Source organism: Typha angustifolia, chromosome 14, assembly GCF_048772165.1.
Source record: "Typha angustifolia cultivar Huaian chromosome 14, ASM4877216v1, whole genome shotgun sequence".
Lineage (NCBI taxonomy): Eukaryota > Viridiplantae > Streptophyta > Magnoliopsida > Poales > Typhaceae > Typha > Typha angustifolia.
The window spans coordinates 2,662,669-2,690,122 of record NC_133252.1 but is presented as its reverse complement, the minus strand read 5'-3'; the positions used below and the strand labels follow the sequence as shown (position 1 = coordinate 2,690,122).

Below are 27,454 nucleotides of genomic sequence, written 5' to 3'. Positions count from 1 at the left end.
AATTATCAGTCTGCGGACTTTCTTGAAAAAAAAAACATTTCTCTTCATAAGTGCCATTTAAGAATAGGAGAAAATTACTTACTCCTGACATTAATAATAATAATAAAAAAAAAAGAGTACACAACAACATGAATGCCCTGTGAGGACTCCCATGACATTTTATTTCAGGCTAGCTTTCAAAGCAAGATATTAAATTTGTAGGCCGAGTTAAACCTCCAATTCCAAAACAACCAATTGAGTCAATCAAATTAGGCTGCCTTTAAAGTAGTGATGGGTAGTTCTTAATTGGGCGTAAAACAAAAGATAAATTGTCCTAGGAAAACACTGTGGGGGCCTTGAGTTTGATAGCCGAGTTGTTTTGTTTGGAAAAGGGGGGAGAACTAAGAAGAGGGTCTAAGAGACATCAATCACACTCCAAACTCTTTCTCTATTGTTTGGAATGTGACAAGTAGACTTGTTTTTTTAATGGTAATCGGACATGTTAATTGTCTTATTGAAGGTTTTTTAGATCCATAATTACCCAAACATTTTACATTTCAATCTTTTTTTTTCCTTTTCTTGTAAAAGAGCATCCTAATGAAATGAGGTTCTTCTCATGATTGATTCATGAATTCTTGGATACAAGGAACAAATTTACAGTCGTAATAAGTGACTTTCATACATACTATTAAATTGGTGGAACAGAATTTATCCCTAGATCTATAAAAGCCTAAAATTGATATTTTAGTTACATTACTTGACCATTGATTAGTTAGAGACATTTTTTTTCTAAGTATAACAAATATGGTGTGGTGAGCTACTTAATAAATTTTGTTATTATTTTTTGTTTAAAGTGGGGGGATTGTATTAATTAGGAACTAGATATGCAGTCGGAACCCTTGGCGTAGCGATCAAAAATCATACTGAAGGGCCTGAATGCATCCAAAGCTAACATTTCTATCGGAGTTAGCTAGCATGCTAATGGCTTTATTAGCTTTCCGATAGATATGTTTTAAAAGTAAGAAAAGGAATATAGAAAAGTTAAAAGAGTGCTAACTAATTGAGCAAGTTTGTTTTTGATTCATGGGACCACAAAAATATAAAGAGAAAATAAACAAATTAGCTTATCTTAAGATAGTAGGATAATTGATACTTCGGGTTATAGTGGCTAATAAGGAGAATAAGCCTAGATTTGTTCACTGGCTTGCAAACGAGAGAGGAAGCTTAGGGTTCGGGTGTACTTGGTATGATGTTTTTCTTCTTAACTTTGTACAAATTATGGCTTTCAATTCTAGCGGAGTCTTTGGTAACCAGCAAGTTAATTTGTAAAATTTTATTTTTTTTCTTAAAAAAAACTCATAAAATAGTGCAATTTGAACCGTGGGATGAAAAGAGAAAAATTAGAGCTAAGATTGAATCATTTGATTGATTGACTAAGAGGGACTGCACCTCTTATTTAATGTTGTGATTTGATGTATGAAAGTTAATTAACTTAGCATTTACTGTTTAAATTTGGAGGCTAAACAAATAGAGCCTATTTGTTGGGTGGCTTACAGTGGAGCTGTATTAATTAGTTTAGTTCATCACATTAATTTACAATTTAAAATTTTTGAAATTCAGATATCTACTTGTACATAGGAGGAAGAAAGAAATAGAAAGGATTCATAATCTGAATTCTGAGCTCTAAAGTTGAAGTCCTAATATATAGTTATAGAGTAGAACTATTAAGATGTAAAAAAAAATTATTTAGTATTGGAAGATTATTTCGTCTAACACATGGAATTATATTTCAATATAAATTGATGAAATTGATAAATACTCATTTTACAAGAAATATATTTTTATTTAAGAAAGAAACTTGAGAATAAACTTTGAAATTACCTTCATCTATTTTGCTTTTGTAAATTGGAATTTGTTCATATTTTCACAAGAATTTTGATTTACTTGATCGACTAAGTGTGCAATTTCAAAACTAAAAAATTAAAAATTGTGTGCAATATTTTTGCAAGATAAGGAAAAATAAGAGCAAGAATAAACTAGGGAATAAAGATAGAATAAAGGATAGTGTTATTCTAATCTTTTATTTAGTGTAACCTACTGTTAGCTCTTTTAAGTGGAGCTTTTACAAAGTAATTATATCTAGTTTTTTAATCTATAATAATAAACTCTAATGTGCATCGTAAATATAAATTATGCGTATTTTAAAATCACAAGATCCCTCTTTCTAAGTTTTATATGTTGAATAAAAAAAAATTAGATATAATTAAATTTGAAAAATAAAATCTCTCTGTCTCTCTATCTATTAGCCAAGACATTAATTTTGTACCTTGACTGTTCCTTCTCTCTCTAACATCCCTTGCAACTTTGCAGCACCAAGATTCTTTTTGCTTTCTCATTCTTATCTACTTCTTTTTCTTTTCTTTTTTCCTCTTTGTAGCCTTTTGGTCTTTTTCATCTTTCTTTCTCTCTTTCTCCTTTCCTTTCACGTGTCCTCTCTGTAATTTTTGTTATCAACTTCTTGACATTTTATATTTCTCTTTGTTGCTTCAACTACATGGCAATTACTGAAGCACCATAGGACTTCTCTTGATGTCATCATGGATTCATGTGCATGTGTAAGTAGCAATTTGCATATTAATATATATATATATATATAAAGTTAGTAGTGGCATCTCCCTATTTACTCTTAGTCATGGCCCAATCATGAATTCTTAAAATTAGTGCAAGGTTGGCACCAATTTAGAAATGCATTAAATTTTAAGATATTTTGGGCTAAAAGTAATGAAAGTTTCCCAAGTCCCTGTACATTTAGTTAGAGTAACAGAAGGATTACAAAAGGAAAGAAAATATAATATATATAATTACTAACATTTCAGCAAATTTAAGAAGGGAGGATAAATGGTCTACTATATGAAGTAACCAACAGAATTACCTGATTATAGGAAGAGAAGGGAGGGAACTAACTGTAACAATGTAGAAGAGACAATCCTCTGTATGAAAAATATTAAAAATAAATGTTAAATAGACTAGTAGTAAAGTGGAGATTGACTAGAGACATATTTTGATTGCTAAATAGTATCTTCTCCCATAAGCTCTTTCCTGGTCATCACCAAGCTCCAATAATACACATTGTATAGATACACAAGGTCAGAATGAGGGTTGACAAATTCTTACAGATCTAGAGACTAAATTAGTACTACATTTTACATACATTCTTTTTATCAAAGTGTATCCTCTCTTCAGTTTTTATTTATTCTTGTTTCCACAGTTCTTCCTTTGGTACATCTCTCCCTCTACTTTATAGCATATATGTACTTTAATGCACGCCAACCACTATTAAAACTATTCACATACAAAGTTATCTAAAATCTCTCTGCCTGTAGTGGAAGTATTGATGGCTCTATTTCAAAGTCCAGCTACTTTTCCCACTGATTGCATCAATCTAGCTAGCCAACCACCAAACTACATGAAACTTAATCTCATTGGTTAGTCTCTGCAGTTTTATTCAATTCATTCATTCCATGAGAATCCATGCAACATGCCATTCATTAGCACAAAAAAAAAAAAAAAAAAAAAAAAAAGCACTTGCAGAGCTCAAATATACTAACCACAAACATTTTATATTTCCAGAGAAACGAATCATTTCATGTTATCCAATACTTAGTAAGATCACAACAAAATCCTTCCATGATCATAGGCCTCATCAGAGATGCATTAAATGAGTACACAAACCTATATAAAAAGTTGGTTTAGTATTTATAGTTAATTTGGTCCACAGTGAGAGTAGAAGCAGATGTGACTACTCTTATAGAAACTCTTAATGCAGCACAATGACATATTGGCCTAGACTTTGGCCTTATGCTAAAAGGATATAAATGATTCATAACAGATGTTACATTGCACCAGTTGCCCAAAATAAATTATTACGATGCAATAGGCTTGCAGAAATATTCACTGTCATTGGTTGTTGGTTAGTCCTATGAGGTGGGGACTAAACAAACAATTTGACTCACCACGAGTCTCCCTGCTTGCCTGTACATGGGACCATCAAAGAAATGGAAAAGGAAGGCACTAGGATAAATGGAAATTCAACAATTCAATTTCTCACCTAACAAGAAAGATTTTTATCCAATAAAACTAATATATACACTTCCAAAAGCTTATCAGAGATGTCTTAATCATAAAAGCACATACATGTATAAAGGGAGCTAGTATGTAGTACTATTACTGATTTCCATATTAAGTCAAACCCATCAATGAGAGACCTAGATGCTCACTTATCTCGGCGGATGAGAACTTAGTTGATTGGATGTGCAGCTGCTTTAGTTATTAATTAGTTCTATGAGATGGTTCCTTAGCTTAAATGAGAAATGACATGACTAATTTAGGAAGTACCCCCCCCCCCCCCCCCCCCCTCTCTCTCTCTCTCTCTCTCTCTCTCTCTCTCTCTCTCTCTCTAAGCCTTGTGGTGCCACATAGCTGTCCCAGTGGTGCAAAATCATCAATGACAGCATTCATTTGTCACTAGTGCAGACAATATCTTGGTCAGGACTGGAAAAGAAAATGGGGAGATTTAGGTGCACCATCAGAGTACCATCAAAATGCCTCCATTATTGGCCTCTCTCTCTCTCTCTCTCTCTACAACTTTGCTACAAATCACCATGTTACTACCAGTACTAGAGCCCATTTTTTCTCTCCTTCAAACACTCATTTCACTACTCGCTCTACAACTTTGCTACAAATCACCATGTTACTACCAGTACTAGAGCCCATTTTTTATCTCCTTCAAACACTCATTTCACTACTCGCTCCCTCTTTCTCATCCTGGGCATTGCATGGGATGGTGGCTCCACATGTGTATTACCACACTGTCCTTTTCCTAGATTTTACATCTTGTCAAAATAAAGCAAGGAGGTGGAGAGATTGTACTGCATGTTGGTAGTTTTTAAGATTTATATGGGTTAGACTGAACTGAGATCTCCTCCCATTGCCATCCCCACCAAGCCTCGCAACTGATTCAGCACCATGTGACCATGTCAGTCTCTGTCTTCACACCTTCCCCCTCCAAGCTGCAGTAAATTGTAGCAATGATAAAAGTTAATGCTAAGAGAAAACATTTGGGTTGTGCTCACTCAAGGTAAGATAAGGAGCACTAGACATGGCACAGGTCATTGATTGAATACCCCTCTCCTACAGTACAAATCACAGAGATGTCATAAAATCTACAAGCTTTTCTGATCAATTAGATATCTCTAGGGAGACCCCACACTCTCAGCTAGTAGTGAGTTGCAAATTGATGTGCATTAAATGAACATGTGTTGGCAACCATTGTTAAAGCAATTGCTTAGAAGAACAAGTAACCCAAAGGAGTATATTTGTGCAAACACCTCTCTGGGAAGTTGAGAATAAAAGGCTTGGCTCATGCAAGTCAGGGTGATTAAATTTTTATTGATTCCTTGGGACAGTGGGCATCCATTCAAACAACTTTTTTTTTTCTGCATCAGAGCACACAAGACCAGACTAGGAAAGATGAGAAGGTGCCCTCAGGAAAGGGGAACAAAACCAAACTCCCATGTGAGCATCAGCTGGATACTTAGTTTACCCGTACTTTACGGGCAGAAATTTGTGGAGCTTTCTTTCCCTACCTTGGCTCATCTTTTATTTTAGAGGCAGATAAAAGAGAAGAAACTGTGTGTGTGTGTTTTTGGGTGGTTGGGAGAAAGTGGCATCCTTTGCTGGGTTATTAGAACACTGTTTGAGTGCAGACAACTCACCTCCATACTGTGGTGGCTTTCAGGTAGATGTGACCATGCATGCATTGCAACATTTGTCCCCATGCTAGTTTCTTCAAATTGAAGTGGTATTGCTGGTGGCTTCAGTTCAATTCCTCCTTGTCATGAATGTATAAACAAAATTATGTAATAGTTGCAGATGAAATAAGATGCATAAACGGCCGAACTAGCATAAATAATGGAGGCCAACTAAGCTTCAATCCTATATTATCTAGTCCACATAGCTCATAAGCTCTGATCAATAAAAATTAAAAAGTGCCCATTTAAATAAATACGTCTTCCATTCCTATTTAATTGTGCAACTGTATGCCTTTCAAATTAATAAATGAACTAATTAAAGAGTGGGAATCATCAGATCATGTGGGCCTAGATATATTTCTCATACAATACTACACACCCAACCATGTGTGGGATTGTCCTGTCTTCCTACACTGACCTTAAAAAAATCTCGGCAAAAGATGCTCACATCCCAACCACCAATGGCCTTAAAATAATCCCTCATGTAAACTGGAGCCAATGGTGCCTTTAAGGTGCTGGCTAATGATGGATTTTGCTTTTCATGCTTACTACTTATCATCTACTCTTTGCTATCCTAATGATTCCTTTTGTTATACATCTTTGATCTTTGTGTCCCTATCTTTCACGTAGTCTCCTTTACCAAGGTCCAAGGTCCCTATACATGAGATGTACTAATCTCCTACATTTGGAGTATAGGGTACGTTTTGAACGTAAGCAAGCAAATTTTGAACAAGTGTCCTCATTCTCAAAACAAACCCTTATAATTGTTTTGGTGCCTCTCTTAACTGCATCTTAACTCACACTAGCAAGTACCAAGACCACCTTACTCCTCTCACTTTAAGTTTTTAAGTGATTAGAGCTCATAGGCTAAATAAATTAAAGATAATATGAAGCCAACCATCTAGAGAAAGAAAGACCTGAATAAGCTCCATCTTTTGTAGCCACATCGTGACTGTGCTCTACACATCCTACATCATCCCGTAATACTTGCATAAAACTCCCTAGTAATGAGGAATTGAACCTAAGGTATAAACTTCACAACGCCAATATTTTGTCACAAGAGATAGTGTGCCGCTTTACTCTGCTGATTGCAATCTTCTTGCTAGACCAAACCTGGCTTCACGGATAGGAAGGATAGGAAGGATGGAATAGGGCAGACATGATCAGACTTATACCTGAATGGACTAACAACAGAATGATAAAAAACACATCCCTTTAATTGCATTGTAGAAGAGTTGCATCACCACCCACCAAAAGATCTCCAGAGAATTAGGCGGTGGGTTAATCAGTCGTTTTCCCATAAATGCAATGCACTCCTACCCCTTTTCCTTTGTTACTAATTACGCAATAGCACCGATGTCTCCTACTAGAAACTTGAAAGCAGTCTTCCTATCTTGCCTTGGGCAAATATACCTCAACTTTCTCTTTATTACCATCTAATCCACTCACCTAAACTATAAACACTAGGTCCTAATATTTACTCTTGATGCCAAGCGACTTAGGTGTTTCACCTAACGGAATCTATTTATGCCGCAAAATTTTCAAGTTTGAGTGGGGAAAAAAAAGGACTCATGAACGTCGATGCTAACTTGTTCCTTTCTGAATAAACTGATATAGCGATGTTTCTGATGTACCGAAATCATTAAAATTCTGACCAAGAGATAAAAGACAGAAGGGAGCACAATCGAGATTTACCTAGAATTTTAGATCCTAAACTTTCCTTAATGATATCTATCTATGTTTCATTCAACTTATCAATCAACTTTAGCTCAGACTTGATGTGAGGTTTTGGCTTATGGTTATCACATTAAAGACTAGATTGTCATTAACATGAACCATACCTCTGGGCTTCTGGCATACACAGTGATGGTAGAATTGAAGACCATAGAAAGTTGACTCACAACAGGTGCTGGATGCTTGGATCTGGGATCTCAATTTCTTGGGCCCAGGAATTCATTTTGAAGGCTGCTTCATTAGGACAAGATCAGATAAGGGTTAGACAGTTAGAAGGCCAAGTAGCAATCACATGATCCCGTGACATTCCTCACAAGAATGGCCATACTGTAGATGCTAACTCTAATGTAAATAATGCAGGAGAAATCAAACTACAATATAATCATCTCTCTTACTGTGAATACAAAGAAACTACCAGTATGTCAATTTTTCCTGGGATTGTCAAATACTGCTATCTTATGAAATCCTTATAATCTATACCTGATTGGATCTGACTTATTATTTACATAGGTATGTAAACTATGAAAAAAGTCGAGGAATATCAGATATGAACTAGCTTTTAACTCGAGGAAATAGGAGAGAGATTGCAAGAACCAAACATGTTCCATACTGGATGCATCAGCAATTCTTCCTCAATGTAAGCAAATTCTAAACAAGCAGTATAACTTGGTGTGGAGGTTGAGCAAAAATTGCTATCTCAGGGTGGATGGTTGTATTGATTTCATACTTTTCATATTCTTGGAGCACAGTGATCACCATCATAAAGAAGAAAATCAACAATATCTCAGTAGAACTCTCTCCCTCTCTCACACACACAAAGATAAAAAGGAAAAGAAAAGAACAGAAAAGAAACATGGATCATAGCATGTTTGCAGCAACCAACTTCTGGAAAAGAGAATGAAGTACCAATAACTGGAAAGATCATAATATCATGTATTTAAGCATAACTCAATACACATACTATGTGCTAATGTTCTCATATCTTTTGACTAGAGCAAGCTTTTGAATGGCCTAAGGTGTAAGGAAGTTTTGAAGAAGGTAAACACTGAGCCACCCTAATACAAGACAGCAAATATCTTAGTCCAATATCTGAAGTATGTCTCATGAAAGGTATAAACTGAAAAGAGATCAACTAATCTGAAGCTCAAAAGATTTAGAATTAGCTTATGTGCAAAAAAGAAATACTTTCACATAAGTTACTGCATAATAGAATAAAATATAGTACAAATATAAGGAAACATTAAAAAATAGTTCTGACCACTATCATTATAGAGAAACATTAAAAAATAGTTCTGATCACTATCATTATAGATTACTGCGAACAATTTCAGAAAAGAAACTCATTTTGTTATGAACAGTTCAGTAAATATAAGAATGTCATACTTTTCAGTAAATCTTAAGTGCTCCCCAATTCTTACTGTCAAAAAACAGTTAACAGAATCAAAGAGAATGGAAGAGACTTAATTTGCTTTGAAGGTTTAACTTCAAACATTTGCCACAGGGCATCCTTTAATTTTTCATCCAACTTTAATCTAGTTTAGCTTAGGTTTGATTAATAATCCACCAAATAATTATTATTTTAAGAGGAGGAAGTCATCCACATGAATTAACTCAAAATCAAATAAACGCTCAGTTTTAATTTTCCATCAACCTACATATTGTTGATAAAATCAAAGACCACTATATTTGAATAAAAATAAGTGTTAGATCTGAGAACTTTGATCTCTTTGTCTGAAGAATTTATTTGGAGATTGTTTCCATACGGCAGGATAAGAAATGAAAAAGAAAGTTAGAATGGTTGATGCCTGAACATAGATAACCAAGAAAGTCATATCTTTTACAGTGACAAAATGAAACTGTCAGGTAAGTATAAATTTCTAAATATTGTCAAATGATACATACTTAAATACTATTATTATCTATGATCTTTATAATTTATAATCTCATGGAACCTGGCTCAGCATTTACAAATATTTGTCAAATTATCTCAAATAATAGAAAAGAGAAGCTGAGAACTAGGACAACAATAATCATTGTAGATATATAAGATAATTTAGATTATCAAAGTGAACAATTGGAAAGCTGCTGCAAGGAAAAATTGATGAATAAATTGAACTTTTTTTTGGGGGTATTTCAAGGTAAAATACTGATATTGATTTCATATTATTGGGGAACAACATTAGTAATGGTGCAGATGATTAACATATGATTCTGTTAAACATGGGAATAATCCTCTGGTTTGTAGAAACAAGCTTTTCAAAAGCACCAACAGATCAATAAGTGGAGAAAACTGTAATAATTTTAAGTTGAGACATCGTAGCAATTATCAGTCAGTATGCTATAAGCTTTTCCTGGTGCAACCTATAACGAAGGTCTATGGAAGACGGTCAATGGATCACATATGCTGATAATATTCAAAAGATCTACTCAATGCACCTACCATAAACTCCTGAATGGCTGCCTCAATTTAAGAGCAAGACATCACCACTCCAAGCATATCTTGGCCCATTATTTGAAGCGAAAGTAGGTTTTGATTTTTCAAATAAAGAAATTCAATAAGACAATGTATAAGAGTTAGGTTGCAACAGTCGAAGAACAAGGTATAGCTTATATAAAAGAAGAAATTCTGCAACCCAAAATTACTAGAATAAGAATATAGATACAAGCTTACTAGATAGCTATCACCTCAAGTGTAGCAAATACCATTTCAGGGAATTGTAATTTGATGTGAATAGTTCAGTACATTTACAAAATTCACAATTATGAGGGAACCTTATATACACTTGTGAAGAGCAGAACTAGGTTATATGTCTCCATTATGATCATTCAAGGTAATGGCTAGTACTACTCATCATTACCGATTTATTTCTGGATGGGGCTGAAGAAGACAAATTTTACATTGCACGAATCATCACCTGTAGGATATAAATCTCAGAAGAAAGAAAATAAGTCAGCAAAAACTGACTACTCTCTTTGCAAAATCCATAAGGTTAATTTGAATAAACGTACGAATGATACTTCTTGGCAGAATTCAATGCCTAACTTAAATGAACTTTGGCCATGTTTCATTATAAATTTATAACATTACATGACACATTAATCTTCAAGAAGGTCTAGAAAACATTACCAAACATCATAACATTTGAACATGAAAAAAATGCATAGAGAAAAGAATATATATATATATGTATTACTTGTCCACAAAATGTTTAGTTTATCTTACATAAAATGTTTCCCCAAAAAAGGTCTTGAGTACCATCTGAGATCAAGCATTACTAAGATGAAAAAGAAAGTAGACCCAAGGATTTCCAAGCAACATTAATCAGTTCTAGACAAAACAATGGAAACTAGCTGAAAAAAACAGAACGTAAACTAAGATTAGGCATGATTTATGGCTAGAATTACCATAAGCAAATTTTTGGGAAAGATCAAATATGAAATCTCAATCAGAAATTGCATCACCCACTGGAACAAAAATTGCTAAAAACACAGCAATAGCTGATTCATCTAAGCAATTTTGGAATATCATCTTTTCATTTCCAGAATCATCTGGAAAGTTTCACCACTGCAACAGTTGTTGATCAAGTTTTCTATATTAGCTAAAAGGTAGAATTGTACAGATCATGACAAGTAAAGGGGAAACAAAAGAAAACTTCAATACGGTCCATTGTACAAACTTCACCAAATTTGGCGGACATCTAGTCATCTTTTCTATCATGATGTAAGTTTCCATTGGTTCATACTGTAATATGTTAAAAGCAATTTGACAAGAAATTGGTAAAACTACAAAAATTCAATACACTAGATTGATAAAAGAATATGTGGAAATATCACACTGTATCAACTGCAGACAAAACATCCATGATAAGCAGTACGATCTCCAAATATTCTATCCTTTTCTGATGTTTGACATTGTTTCTATATTTGTGTCATTACATATACTATATAAGCACATAAAGTGCATATCTAAAACCTAGTCATGATATAAGCCACGAAAGAATTTACTTTTTCACAACTCAAAGACTATCAGTTCCCCTTGATGCAGCTGTGAAGATCATAACTGTGCTATATATTTTGCGTGCATCTATGTTATAAAAGAGAAACATTCTTCCCTTAATTTGTCATAAATATCGAAATGGGCCAATCAGCTATAGTGCATTGTGCATCTGTAAATATTGCAACCAAGATTCAAGAATACATTTACAAATACAACAACAACTCAAAGAGGATAGACAAGATCACCAAAAGATTTGCTCTTCACCATGAAATAGTCAAAAGCGCGGCCTCAAAATCACCCCAAAATTGGCATTGCTTCTCTCCACATAGATCTCATTGTAGACTACTTTAACACTAGCATGCTATTCCCGAATCCCTAATCGACGCGCAAGTAAGTTGCTCTTAACCACAGATTCCCAATTCAAACGCGCAAAGTGCACCATTTGAAACCAGAGCAATCTTACAAGGAAAGAGAATAACTCCAAAGAAGAAATCAAGAAGTGCGTCGACACCCCGCACGACAACTCACCTCCTCCCTCTCCTCTCCTCTCCTCTCCCCTCTCTCCTCAATCATCGCGACGACATCTCTCCCTCGCCGGTGATGCCAGAGGACTGCAGACGGCGGCAAGCGTTACCGTAGGGGATCAGGATCTCGCTAAAAGATGAGATGTTTCTGTTTCATGACTTCATCGGAATCTTCGGAAGCGCTGGTGAGCGAAAATGCGTGGTCGTGGATTGGTTTTTCGAGCAGGCCAGTATATAATATAATTAGAGCCCGGTTTTTTTCCTCCTTTTGTTTAAAAAACATTTTATATTTTACTTTTATTATCATTTCTACTCTCCTATTATCTATATATTCCATTACATTTAAAATAAAAAAATAAAAATAAAAATTACTTAACGTTAATCACGTGCATCTAACCATCATGTAATCACATACTGAAATCAAATCATAGAACCACGAGCTTAGGCTCGAGTTAATTTCAGAGGTCTTTGTTACGTAAACAAGTAAACATCCACCACGGTGGTCCACCAACCACACTTCTGATTCGTGGCATTTTTATTTTTTTTCCGTTGACGCATAACCACCGTCTATAGCAGAGGTAGAATATACTAATGCAAATAATGTAACTGCTCGACTACCTACCTGCTACCTAATAAAGCCTCTTTGCCTTACCGGATCCTGCGCAAGATCCGATATCTTTTACGGCTTCAAAGCTGCTGCAGGTACTCCGAAGTGTCCTCCGTAACGTTACATAAGATGAAAAAGATGCTCGGGTACGCGGAAGACGGTTAATATGTGTAGAATTTTTCCGTTATCGATCCGATTTGGTTCGTGACAAAGGCTGTGAAAGCGGCAAGGCGGGCGTGACAGCCTGGCAAAGAGAATTTATAACTAGTTATCGCACCGGAACAAAGAAGCCCCACACGTGAACCCACGCAGCCCGGAGCATATGACGACGTGGAAATTAAGTCACAATTTTTAATTTTTAAGTATTTTGGTGGGAGAAACAAACAAAAGGTTATAGACTTATAGTGCAAAATTGATTAGATTTGTTGATCGTTGGAACTAGATACTGAAGTAGTATATTTTATTATCAAATATTTATCTCCAATATTTGGGTAGTTTATATCAGTTGGATTGACGTTTTGGTCCTTTTTTGGCGTCAGTTTTACGTTCCCATGGAAACCTCTTCATAAATAACAACTCGCTCTAAGCTTTTGGTAGCTTCATCGTTCTCTCTCCCCCTCTCCTCTGTTTGCGACCGGCGAAAGCATTCGCGGCAGAAGAAAGAGAAACAAATTTTGCAAAAATATCCAAAACAAAGAGGTATTTGCGGGAGAGAATAGAGGGAGTGAGGGAAAGATCGATATTTGCACTTCACACCCTCCATTCCCTCGAAATACCTCTCCCATCCTTCCAAGCTGGAGACGGCTCAGGAAACCGTGAAGGCGTCTCCGAGCAACGGCCAGATCCGGTACCGATCTCCGTCGGCGGCGGATCTGAGCCACCCGCCGGCCGACCTCGAAGCCAAGATGCGGCAGCGAGGCGGAGCCGCCGCGGTCTCCGGCGGCCGGGCGGAGTCGATCTCCGACAAGATCCAACGGAACCGTGGTATCATCTTAATCATCTCCGTCCCACTCCTCCTCGTCGCCTTCGTCCTTTTACTGATGCCGCGATCCCCCGCCGGGCCGGTCCTCGTGGGTGTTGGGAGGAAGACGATGCCCGGAGGCGGAGGAGATGCGGGATCGAAGACCTATGCGGTGATCTTTGATGCGGGGAGCTCCGGGAGTAGAGTTCATGTGTACTGCTTTGATAAGAATCTGGATCTGCTTCCAATCGGGAAGGAAATCGAGCTCTTCGTGCAGGTATGGATGAGATGATTGCTTGAATTGAGTAATGTGCGTTAAGGTTCGACTTTCGTTGAAGTAGATCTGCCTTCCCTCGGTATTGAATTGTCCAAACTGTTGATATGGGACGGATTAGATGGAGAACCGGTCGTTCTGATTCGGTAATGAATAGATCGATGAAGCAGACGTCATTTTGATTGGGTAGTGTGAATAGACTCATGAGATCTGACTTTTGAAATCTTTAAGAGAAATTTTGATGCGTAGAATGATAGGAAACCACATGTCTCTTATTCAAAATCTGAACTACATGAATGTTGCATAGATAAAATATCAAGTCATCAACCTGACAAAGCTGTGATATGCAGTTGTCTTGGAACTACTCTTTAATTGTAGTATTAACTATAAGGCCCCGATTGATTGCTGATTAGGGGATTCCGTAATCTAGATTAAGGAATACGGCTCTAGATTTGTAACCAAACATATTATCCTAAATCAGTTTAGAAACATTGTAGCAGTCGTTTGAATCTTACTTTATACATAAGCCCAGTCATAATTTTACCTTTAATTTGACTAAACTTGCTTTATATGTCATATCAAAATATCTCTTTCCTCTCTCCTTCCTCATATCTATGTCATTCCAAAAATATAATTAAAATTAAGCGAGAACTTTTGGTTTGAGCTGAAAAGTGGGCTAAACTAGTTTTTCTCTCCATTTAGAATGAATTAGGCCCAAAATGACCTTACCATTTTACTCCTGATAAGACCAAATAGCAGAAACTTTCGTACCTAGAAACCTATTATTTCGTACGTAAAAACCTGCATTAATTAATTAAAAGCATGCATTTGTATACCTACAAGCAATGATGGTCATACTGGTCGGCACGCTAGTAGTGGCATGGCACCTGGCACCCCCTTCGTTGCATACTTACTAGTATGCATTGCGCATCTATAAAATTGCATTTCTTATGTAGAATTATGATTATACTAGCATTGTTATTTTACATATACGCATTACGTACACATAAATTCTCATTGCAAAACAAAGCTCATAAAGACACATTTTTTGAGGTGAAGATTAATTTTAATATTATTATTTCTTTCAATTTGCATGAGATATCATCAATCTCCACTCCTTAAAGAATAAGGAACACTTTAATTTGACTTTATATGTCAAATTAAATGTAATTCCCACTACTAAGAGTAGTTGTCTCAATTCACAAAGACAAAAGCAATTTTCACTTCTTATGTCTATCTTTAGCTCAATTTTATGCCACATCAAAGGTAATAATTATTCTAGTTTATGACAAAACACCATATTTTCCTATATTAGATTAGAGTTGCAATTTTAAAAGTAAGAATGAAAATAATTAAACTAGATTTCTCCTTAACTGGTAAGCAAACACCACCAAGTGTTTATAGTAGAAACGAGGAGTGAGTGAATTAAAGATAATAATCACCTATTGAGTTTCAGTCTAGGTTTTGTAAAAAACTGCACTTTTAATAGATTAGGCATTCATCAGTACTAGCTTCCAAATGACACTACCTTTTTTATTTTATGGAACAACAAGTGGTGAAATTGAATGTCATACATACAGATAGATCATTGGTAAGGCAGAGGTATGGGTCTCAGCCACATCATAACTCGTATTTTTATGGGGATAGTGTCTATCACCTACTGACACAAATAAGGATGTCACAGGCTCTCAGTTATTGAAAAGGTCATCAAATTTAGATATATCACATTTTTCGGGGCTTGTTTCTTTGGGTTGTTCAGATGTGCAGTGGAGGTTATTTGTCAGCTTAAGTATAAGAGATAGGAAAAGTGAGTGAGTTTGAGAGTATTTGGAAGTCATGGTTCTTTACTATGACTGAAGTAAACTAGTGGGGCAATGACAATGGAGTGTTTCTTTTGGTCCAGTTTCTCCCTTATAGTTGTAAGGAGTAGTTACTAATCAAAACACTAAAGTCAAGTGCCAAGCTCTCTTGGCATGTGTGCCATTGTTGCCTCAAAAACATAGGAAACTATCTAACTATTACAGGTTCAATCTTCAAGGAACTCATTCTCTTGTCTTTTTAGAGATGCAATCAAAGCATTGTATCAAGTGAAGAAAATACTAGTACTTTCTTAGAATCTATATATCATAGTTGGACGCATGCACAACAAATAATGTCATTCTGTTTCTCCCCTGCATGCAGAAAAAACCGGGTTTAAGCTCCTTTGCAGAGAATCCCCAGGAGGCTGCAAATTCACTTATTCCTCTTCTGGAGAAAGCTGAAGCTATTGTTCCATTAGGATTGAGAGAGAAAACTCCTGTCAGAGTTGGGGTAAATCATAATTTCTTATATAATGGGCTGTTATATCTTGTGAAACTTCTAATGTGAAGTTGAATGCTGTGTTGCTTCTAATAGCTATTGACAATTTGATGTTTTTGCAGGCAACTGCAGGTCTCAGAGCATTGGGAACTGAAAAATCTGAACAAATTCTGCAAGCGGTATAATTTCCTCTCCATCCCTTTGCACAAATTACCTTAACATCCATAAGCAGCAAGCCACACTTTGGGGTTGGCTATAACTTGACATTCAAGTTGGAACTAATATCTATGCCAACTGCTTATGTCTGGGAAAAAAAATAAACGAGAGCGAAGGATGGCGTATTCTTCATTTCCAGTTTTAATTAAATGAGATTTTGTTATTGTAATAACATTCCATACCTGCTTTCATCTGAACCTGAAATTATGCAGGTCAGGGATCTCCTTCAAGACAAGAGCTCATTGCAATCCCAACCAGATTGGGTGACTGTCCTTGATGGAACTCAGGAAGGCGCTTTTCAGTGGGTATAACATCCTTTTATTTTCTTGAACATATTGTTTTTGAATTCTGAATTCATATGTCTGCAATTCTATTGAGTTGTTAATATGGAATTGGCACTCATATTAACTGGTGAAAGATGTATCAAGAGTCAAGTTGCTAGCTTCATTGTTTTTTTCTGGAACCTGATTAAAGAATGCTTCAACCTTGTAACTGAAGCCTTGTTTCATTTTTTTAGTCTGACTAAATTGAAAATTTGTTTGTTGCCTTTACCTAAATTGTTTAAGTTGTTGCTCTACATATTATCACCAATAAGAAGTCTGATCTTGGAATTGGGCAATTAAATCATCTGTTTGATCATTCAAATTTTGGGCTAAGCCAATAGTTCTTAGTGCTTAAGTACAGAATCTAGAACTTTGGTCGGATCGAATTGTTAATAGCGCCTGCTGTTTCTTTGCGTCACCAAAAAAAAAAAAAAATTGACTAGAGCAAGAATAGAAAAATCAAACTATAAAAAGCAGCTACATGAAAGATGTTTGACAAAGAATCTAGACAATCATCTATCCATTCCTAAGTTGATCTTGATGCTAGGTAGGAGGGATATAAATAGACTAGACTTGCAACAGCAGATTCAGATAATTTTGACAGCAAGTCTGGTAAATCCTACAATATCCCTATCATAAGAAGTCACTTTAGATTTATAAACAAAGCCTAACGGAGACTTTTCCTAACATGGCAGGGAGAGCGATACATCGATACATGATAGGGAGATAGGGAAGGGTAAGTTATCAATTAATGACTTGCTATAAGTGGTGGCAAATAAAATTAGAGCCCTTGATTTTATATATATTAGCTGCACTTGATGTCAAATACCATGCAAATCTTTATCATTTATCTACCTCATGACATAAGCTTTTTTCAGATGGTTTCATGAACTTCATTCAGTACTTTTTGACTGAGAAAGAATATTTCTCTTTTTGAATCTCTATTTCTTTCTCCTGTGTAATTATTCTACCTTAAAATCAGCTACTTATTTAGGAAATCTTTTTGTCTGGCAGGTCACCATAAATTATTTGCTAGGAAATTTGGGAAAGACATATTCGAGCACTGTCGGGGTGGTTGATCTGGGAGGTGGTTCAGTGCAAATGGCTTATGCAATTTCAGAGAAAGATGCTGCCAAAGCTCCGCAAGTATCTAGTGGAGAAGATTTATATGTGAAGAAACTGTTCTTAAAAGGAACGGAGTATCACCTTTATGTTCACAGGTTTACATCTTCCTAGATAATTTTGTTGTAAACTTGTTCTATAGAGATTCTAGATCTTTCTCTATCTTCTTTATAGTAGATCTAGGGACAACTTCAGCTTTTGAATCCTCGTGACTTAGTAGTCAATTGTAGAATGAGTCTGGATTGGTCGCCCAGTTATCTAGTTTCTAAGCCTGACATGGTGGATTAGGCCATTTTGCTCCCTTGTCCTGCCAATTGAGTACCAGGACTGACTAAACTCAAAATGGAATATTCTGAAATATAGAAAGGCCCTTATCCTAGGATAATTTTGGTGATGCATTTTCCAAGTAGTTATTTTTTACCAAAACAAATGAGTAGAAATCAACCAAGAACAAATTAAGCTTCCTGTGTCTAGAAATAACAGAACATCCTTAGGATAACAAATTTGCTGCACCTATATCATCACCAAGTCAAAATGTACATTGATTCTAAATCGGAACTGTAATTTTTCTTGCAGTTATTTGCATTATGGTCTACTGGCTGCTAGAGCAGAAATCTTAAAGGCTGGTGATGGTGAGAGTAACTGTATATTGGATGGTCATCGTGGTATGATTATTCTTTTCTCATTTATCCCTCTGAAGATTATCTGTAATTCTAGCATGTTTCTTTTTCTTAATTCAGATTTTTAAAGCTCATTTCCTTTGAAATTTTCTTTCACATAAACTTGATCTTGTAACATCTCTTACAAGTAGTTGGAAGTTCATAAGAATAAGTACTCGGTCAGATATCCAATAAGAACTTCCCGTTACAATCTAGTCTTTGTTGCAAAACTCTTTTGTGGGTCATTTTCCCATTATATTGGTTCAAAGGATGTGTTAGCACTCAAATTGATGGAACACTCTGCAGTAATTTGCCCTCCCCAGTCCCTGGAATTTCTATTGTATTTCCCCTAACTTGATGTGCACTGGGGCTCTTTCTTTGTACTTTGCCTAAGATAGAGCTGTATGTGATTATTGATATTCAGATAGTCTTTAGGAGAGCATTATTGGATCTCTTTTCCAGCTCACTGAAAAGTCTTCCTTTTCTACTCTTCCTGATAGGGGCTTACAAATATGGTGGCAATGAGTATACAGCATCAGCTTCACCTTCTGGTGCCAGCTTTTCGAAGTGCAGGGCTGAGGCAGTAAGAGCTCTAAAAGTTGATGAACCAGCATGCACTCATATGAAATGTACTTTTGGTGGAGTGTGGAATGGTGGTGGTGGAGATGGACAGAAGAATCTTTTCGTAGCATCCTTTTTCTTTGATAGAGCTGCTGAGGTAGGGCTGGGTAACAATCTTCTGTTAGCCCCTGCTGTATATCCCCATGAAAAGTTCAACACTCTGGTTTTACAACATGTTTCTTTCTTTCAGTCTCCGAGCTGATAATCATTCACATATTTCTGTGCTCAGGCTGGTTTTGTGGATCCCAAGAAGGCAGTGGCCAAGGTTAAACCCTCGGATTTCGAAGAAGCCGCAAAGCGTGCTTGTAAGTTGAACATCAATGATGCAAAGGCCACTTATCCACTTGTTTCCGATGACATCCTTCCGTATCTTTGCATGGATCTTGTCTACCAGTTCACACTGCTTGTTGATGGATTTGGTATGTTCTAATCAAAAGAATTCAGGACATTCTTGCTGTTTCAAAGGCTTAGTTCTGATTGCTTTTCCCATAATCTTACAGCTGTGGAACCTTATCAAGAGATCACTTTGGTAAAGAAGGTACAGTTTGGTGATGCTTTTGTCGAGGCAGCATGGCCGCTTGGCAGTGCCATCGAAGCTGTATCATCCCTATAGATGATCCCCATTGATAATTCTTAAATTTTGGAGCTTTAACAGCTCTTATTCTGGACCGCGGACTTAGCCAGCCAATGATGGGCTTCACCGTTGTTGCTCTTTCTGTTCTCTTTCCAGGATTAGGCTCGAGCTGCAGCCCACCAAGCGATAGTCAGTCACAGTTTTGGCATTCAAATTGTTCGGATTCATCTATATATATAACTTGTACATGAGTGCAGGATTACAGTATACTGGTGTGCTTTAGTAGCAGCCATTCTTGGCCCTATTCTTTTCTTGCTGATGGAGACATAAGATGAGAACTATATTATTTTTTTAACCATGTGGCAGATACATAAATTCTTATTCATTCAGCTGAGTCTTATCTATCTTATCTTATTCTTTTAGTTATCTATCTCCTGTCCAATTACTCTCTCATAGGGAGATAATTTGTCTATGTTTTCCGTAGATGATCTTACCGTGTCCATAAAATTAAGAAGCTTCTTGCAATGTATGTGTGTGATCATATTTCATCGAAATGACTAGAATATTCAATAATTGCTTAGATACTATTAGGGCTTTTCATCAGTTATAATAAAGTCCCCCGTTTCTTTAATAAAATATCAAGCTAGGCTCTTTCTTTCATTCGTTCGATAGATAGAAATAACATAACTTAGCTACTAAATTAACTTAATTATAAAATCGAATTAAGATTCCAAAACAGCTTAGAGATAATCCAAACGCAATTTTTCAACAAAATATGATGAAATTAAGATTCTAAAATATTAAAATCGCATCCAAACATCACCTCCTATAACACCGCCCGATCCAAAGCTTTTATTGTTTCATCTTAAAGATCATGTTAGAGGTACGAGATATGGGTAACTTAGAAAATATAAATAATAAAAAAGAGAGGCTTTATTTATAATATAGTCAAAATATAGGGTGTTGTTTGTAATTTTCTCTAACTCAATATTAAAAGATCCTAATGAGACAGCTCCTCTGTTCTTTACTGCGATCAAGATAACAATGTACTCAATTCGAGTATACATCCAATTTAGATCCCCCAATGTTGAAATGAATACCAAATCATATACATCTCCTCCAAATCCTAAAGCACTTTGCTTTATAACTTCTAACAGATGCAACATGCCACAGGGGTAGACACAAAAAAATCTGCACAAAAGATTGAGATGCTTTCCATAAGTTTATGTTCCAAAAGCCATTACAACAACTGTAAGTAGATACAGTTCAATTAAAATATAAAACTTTGAATAAGTTTTGAACTAAAAGAATGAAAAAAAGAAGAAGAACTAATTCGGGATTGAGAAGAATATATTTTGATGGAAGGCTCAGACTGCTGTTCATAGGATCTTTTCTTTCTCAAAGAAAGCCTTCAAATGCCACAGCTGCAAGCCTGCAACTCCCAAGCATATGACAAGAGACAACAGACCAAATGAATCCATTCTTGAGATAGTCTCTTCATTCAGTCTCTGTGCCTCAGCCTCCCTTTGAGCAAGACGAAAGGAAATTATGGATTAAGAAGTGATAATTAGATATCAAAAGTGTGAGCTCAAACAGAATAAAGGGTTCCTCCACCTCTCTCGCAGAAATATCAACTCCTCATGTATCAGTTTGACTGAATCCTCCAACTTCTTCAACTCCATCTCCATCACCTGAAATTATATCACTGGACTTGAGGGAAGTTATAGATATAGTGACAAATAAAAGAGCTAAATGGAGAGCAATACTGTGCATGCAGTAGAAATGAAATACTCATACATTAATTTGTCAACATTTCAAACAATTAACCAAGGAAAGCTTCTATTTTGGTTAGATATTTGTATTAATTGTCACACGAAAAAGAAGGAAAAAAATGCAACCATTTCCCTCTACCTAGTGTGCATTTCTTCTTGTTTGCCTCTCAAAACAAACAGCCAAAATTTAATCAGCCCTGATGAATCCTAATTCGTACAAATTCCGTGCTATATATTGCTAATCAATCAGAAAAGTAGACATATCAATAGACCAATTCCTATCCAATTCACTCAATCAAGGTTCATTATATCAATTCTCTGAATCAAAAGTTTTCATCTTTATCCCTCCTACAAATGAAAAAGATTCAATTAATTTCCTCTTCTTCACCTCCAAGAAATCAAATTGATGAAAAAGAGATAAAGAAAGGAGAGGATACATACATCAATATCTCCTTTCTTTGCTACGGCCTTCCAATCCCTCGCTCTAATGCCCGTCTTCCACTCCACTTCCACGGACACCAACCCGGAGATCTCGAACCGCGGCGACCAGAAGCACGCGGTGTGCTTACCCGTCTCCTCCGCTTGGAAGGAGAACTCCCCTCTCTCCACTTCCTCAGCGTGATGTATCGTCTCCCCGAAAGGATCGCTCACCTACCAAATCGAATCGAAACCCAATCCATCAATTGGAGTTAAGAATCCGAATCCGGGAAGCGGGACCGGGAAGAGATGAAGCGAGAAGCATACGCGGGTGGAGATAGTGACATCGGTGGTGGCGGAGGATGAGGAGACGACGCGATAGCGAGCGTATGAGAGGGCGGACCTACGGAGGTCTTCCGTGAGGCATTTGACACGGCCGGAAGGGACGTCGACGACGAGGGCATTGGAGGTTTTCAGGAGTAGGACGAGGACGAAGAAGAAGACGAGATTGGAGTTCATTTTTTCTTCTTCTTCTCCTTCGAATTTTTTCTTTATTATTATTATTATTATTATTATTATTTCGTAAGGTGGAATAAAGATCAATAGAGAGACTTCTTCTGGATCGAAACGCCGGTTGGTAAGACTGGTGGTGGTGGTTGTGGTGGTTAGTGAACATTATTTTATGAGACTATGCATCTAACTATATGTATATTGTTTATTACTATTTACATCTTACTGTATGCATCTCTTTTAGAAGAATGGCTAGCTTCATTAGATTAAGTTAATCTTACTATATCGACATTTATGGTTGTGCTTATAATGGGATTTTCCCCTCCCAACTTGTACAAATTTTGTCCATTGATGCTAACGAGATTTTTTATAATCGTTCTGATTAATTGATATATATATTGTGTTTCTTTAATAATAAAAAGAGGTTAAAGAGAAAACTAAAGGAAGCTAGGATTTTTTGGGTGCAGAGGTTCCTTCCCTCCCTCTCCCTCTAAATAGAATAAGATATATATGATAAGCCTCTAGAACTCTCATAAGTTCTAAAGGAAAGCCACTTCCTGCCAAAATTTAAAAGTGCTATATTCTTCCGTATTCCACTCGACTTCACTTTATGAGGAACCAAAATCTTAGTAAAAATTTAGTTTCGTTTTAGAGATAGCTTGGTGTGAGCTTTTCTCTAGTTGCCAATGGTGATGACGCAAAAATAGATAGTAATAAATAACTATTATATATATATATATATATATATATATATCAAGAAAACAACATGCATGGAATCAGGTCGCTTAACATTAACGCAAGAATATTATGATTCGCCAAAGACCCCACCTTCTTCCAACTCAAACCAAGTAATAGAGAAGGGAAGGAAGGAAGGGCGGCTCTCATGACGAGACATATAGTATCTAGTTGCGTTATCTCGACGAATAAATACCATTCCCAATACCCCCCCCCCCCCCCCCCCCCCCCCCCCCATCAACTTACAAGTTGGTGATACAACTGGATCTCATCCCCTCCAGAAATACTATAAAACCCACTGAAACTCCATCGTCTTCTCTGCCTGCATTTGAACCATCGGCTCTGATACCAAACTAGTTGCGATTCCTAAGCCATGGACTACCTCCGCCCCCGCCATTACAATTATTTCATTGAGGGGGAGGACGACGGCGTTCAGGCCTTGCCTCCGCCCTGCGGCTACTCTTCTCCTGGCTTCCTTTTGAGAGGCGACCTAGCACGCCACCCCACCGTCAAGATCTTCTGCCGGGCGAACCCGAATTATAGCCTTAGCATCCGTGATGGCTCCGTTGTTCTTGCTCCGACTGATCCTAAGGACATGCACCAGGTAAAAGATTCAGCAAACTTAGTTGCTCTAGATAAATAATTATTCAACGCATTAAATAGTATGTTAAGACATGATACATGTTGTTGGTTTATAACCGGACAACTTAAGCTTTTGGATATCAGTTGGATTAATATATTCTCTTTTTTTGGCAAATGTAGCATTGGATTAAAGATATGAGATTCAGCACAAAGGTGCAGGATGAAGAGGGTTATCCTGCATTTGCTCTGGTGAACAAAGCAACTGGGGAAGCTCTGAAGCACTCTTTTGGACAGTCTCATCCTGTAAGCTAGTTCCTAACTCTTGCGTACTTCTGGTTATCATAGTAGATGCAACTAAAGGTTCTTTTTTCCTTTCAATCTCCTAACCCCCCTCCTATCAACTCTTGATGGTAAAATTATTCAATGACCATCATATGATCAACTTTTATATCTTTCTTTTTTCTATAATAAAATAAAATTAGACTCCAAAGCGTCTAAAATTTATCATGCACCTAGACACAGTTATGTGATATTTTTAATGGGGAAAAAAGAATTTTGACGAACAAAAAGTATATCTATTATGTGATCGGAACTGCAACCAAGTGTTCGTCTTCTTCGGCATGCAGGTTCGCCTTGTTCCCTATAATCCAGACTACCTCGACGAGTCGGTGCTGTGGACGGAGAGCAGGGACGTGGGGCGCGGATTCCGATGCATCAGGATGGTGAACAACATCTACTTGAACTTTGATGCCTTCCATGGAGATAAAGATCATGGCGGTGTGCATGATGGAACTACTCTTGTGCTGTGGAAGTGGTGCAAAGGAGACAACCAGAGCTGGAAGATAGCACCCTATTGTAAGTTCTTCTTGGCATGCATGCAATCGAATTTAATTAATATCCCATCTTCTATTTTATCATCCTCTATCATTAGATGATAAGATATTAATGGTTTCTTTTTTGCACATAATTGCCACTGAAAATCCTTTGACTCTTTCAGAGTAATTGCCATTTGGGTGATGCTATAAAGTAAGCATTGTTTAATTACAGTGAAATATTTACCACTGTGAGTTCTAGGCAATATAATATTCCATCTTCTTGTCATCCTCTAAGATTGGAAAACTATAGAATTCAGAGGTTTTCTCACAATATACCATTCTTTATTGAAGTTTAAAGTGAAGCATTTATCACTATTTTTTTTTAAAAAAAATATTTAGTATCTAGCAATTTCTAACAGTTCATAAAAAGGCAAAATGGTCTTTTTATATTCTAAATTAGAACTAGTTAGATTTAGCTGACCTAATGGTACTTTCAAAAGAGCTCAATGATTTAAATAGAAATTATGATATTTTAAAGAACTCAGAGACAATTATAAATAGAGTACCTAATTCTTTATAACCTTCTCCTTGTAATTGTGAACAAAATTCCAGTAGGATCAATTAATCTAAAAACTTAAGTTCTTACATTCTTATCTTGATGTTATGTTTGCAGGAGGAGACTGATGGGGGAGCTAATATAGTATGCACAAGTCTGATGCTTCTACCTTTGGTGTGTAATGGCTACTAGTATATAGTGCTTCAAAAGAATAAGTTGTGCTACTTCTAGCCTCCCATGTATCTTTGCACTTGCTATCCCTATGTACGAGAACATATCATGGCATCTATTCTTCTATGTTTTCCTGGGTTGATCTCTCTATCTATCCTACTTACCTTGAGTTATTTAAATGCAAGAGAAACCCTATAAACAAAAACAAGAAGGAGGAGGAGGAGGTATATGAAAAACCTTTGAGGCCTAATCCAATAGATTCTGGAGATGGAGTTTTATTTTGGGCTTTTGGTGTAGTAGTTTGGGCTACATTGGGCCTTACGACTTTAATCTATTAGCCCATTAATACATACTAATATAGGTATTTGATGTACCTACTTCTTTGACTTTTTCTTCAACCACATTTAAAGGTGGTCAAGGATAGATTGATAGCTGACCAACTTTAGATACAATTTAGACTTAGCGGCCTAACCTACTTAAGAGTAGCTATCCAAAAACCCAATCACCAACACAAGTATCTTGTGAATAGAATTAGCCTATTGTAACATATTTTTATAAGAGTCTTGGAATAGTTATTCAACTGGATTATCTAGGAGGGTCGGTCCAAACTAATAATCCAGCCTCCTAAAACTTCTTCTAAATTTATACCGATGTGCTGACATTTAATATGACAGATGAATTTCGAAAGCCAAGATAAGCTTTTCCCATTCTATTTCACTTTAATCTCACTTTCAAAGAGCTAGCTTTCTAAAATCAAAGAGGAATCATTCATCACATCACGAATAAGAACATATAGAGACATGGTGTAACTTTTGGTTGCCAGTTCCATGATACCTTGCAATGTTAAAGGTCTACCACACATGATGAGATGATGTTAGGTATATGCATGAGGCACCCATTCATTCACATCCAAAGAGAAGTCTAATTTGCCTCTTGAACGACTCTTGACCATCAGACACGTAAAAGCATGCATGATGCTTTCTCCAGTACACCATCCCATCCACCACTCATGCCATGCAAAGACGCTAATAAATTCGTGTTCAAACTTAGGCCTCCTTGGACTTTAATGCTCTCCACTTTAGCTAAGTTTCAAACTCTTGACCACTTACTCGGATCTAGCTTGAGATAGATGTGGACCCCCGAACCGAACTCAATCCGACGAGTCACGAGGTCCAATGTTTGATCCGATGGCTAAATGGATCGATCCATCATCATCATCATCACATCATTAATTTATTGATGGTATGAACGCATGTCACGTATTCTACATGCATGAGTAAATGAGGTCATCCCTCCACTGAATGTGTATTAATTAAGATGTTACTTTCTAATTTTGGCACGTTTGTAATGCTAGATAGTCATACTAGAGTTGTGCTCATGGATATAAACGCCTTCCCACATCATCCATGGATGTCTCATGATAAATATGCCCATAAATGCAATGAATCTATGTATGTCACAACTCTCCCTCTCTCTCTCTCTCTATATATAAAAAAAAAATAGCTAATATAATTTTTTAAAATTTGTTTAAATTTAATATATTGACCGGCATTTACTAATATCTAGTTATCTAATTAAAATTAATTAGGCCGGGAAATATTCTTACCAATAATTTATTTATATAGGATATAAATAAAGGGTTATTGATTGATGGGGCACACAAAGGAATAAAAGAAGAAAGAGTTTGTTGCAGTCTACTAAGAATAATTATCCTTCTTTTCTGTTTTTTTAACTAACAAATATATATTTTTAATTATATAATTCATATTATAATCTTGAGTAGGAGTTATTAATTAGTCATTGACTAAGGCACACTTAGATTAAGTAGAAGAAGCCATATCTTACTTTGTGATGTGAACATTAATGAATAGGTAACAAGGACATATAAGTTGTTTTCAAGAGGATACCAATAAATATAAACTTTGATAGCAGCTATCAAGTCATAAGAAGAAATCCATCTCATAATTTATTATTATATCCCTCAAAGGGACTCCTCAATTTGAGGGTTGCATAGGCATCAAATTTATTATCAAACCACACGGCTGTCTAATGTAACCAATATCTTCAAATAAATGGAAATATTCCATGGATATTCTTTGAAAAAAATGATTATAATAGTAAAAAGTCTCCATTAGGATTATGATATATATATAAATATATGTTTTTTTAAAAATAATTCTAGTGATTAATATAATGT

At 36.2% G+C, this 27,454-nt stretch overlaps 3 protein-coding genes across 3 annotated transcripts; 2 read left to right on the top strand and 1 right to left on the bottom strand.

The window, feature by feature from the left end:
- Nucleotides 1-13,243: 13,243 nt before the first annotated feature.
- Nucleotides 13,244-20,121, top strand: LOC140776343 (probable apyrase 1). Its single transcript, XM_073120005.1, has 9 exons — nt 13,244-13,889; nt 16,068-16,196; nt 16,307-16,363; nt 16,613-16,705; nt 17,738-17,943; nt 18,422-18,510; nt 19,005-19,222; nt 19,355-19,544; nt 19,626-20,121. Exons 1-9 carry the CDS (start codon nt 13,557-13,559, stop codon nt 19,736-19,738), a joined length of 1,428 nt encoding a protein of 475 aa, XP_072976106.1. The 5' UTR covers nt 13,244-13,556; the 3' UTR covers nt 19,739-20,121.
- Nucleotides 20,122-20,649: 528 nt separating this feature from the next.
- LOC140775811 (transmembrane emp24 domain-containing protein p24delta9-like) lies at nt 20,650-22,534 on the bottom strand. The gene is made up of 4 exons (XM_073119253.1): nt 22,216-22,534; nt 21,913-22,122; nt 21,314-21,390; nt 20,650-21,223 (listed from the first exon to the last, which is right to left on the bottom strand). Exons 1-4 carry the CDS (start codon nt 22,405-22,407, stop codon nt 21,079-21,081), a joined length of 624 nt encoding a protein of 207 aa, XP_072975354.1. The 5' UTR covers nt 22,408-22,534; the 3' UTR covers nt 20,650-21,078.
- A 906-nt stretch (nt 22,535-23,440) lies between these two features.
- Nucleotides 23,441-25,405, top strand: LOC140775354 (ricin B-like lectin R40G3). The gene is made up of 4 exons (XM_073118597.1): nt 23,441-23,737; nt 23,896-24,018; nt 24,342-24,570; nt 25,204-25,405. Coding segments are annotated over exons 1-4 (585 nt in total). The 5' UTR covers nt 23,441-23,506; the 3' UTR covers nt 25,206-25,405.
- Nucleotides 25,406-27,454: the final 2,049 nt, after the last annotated feature.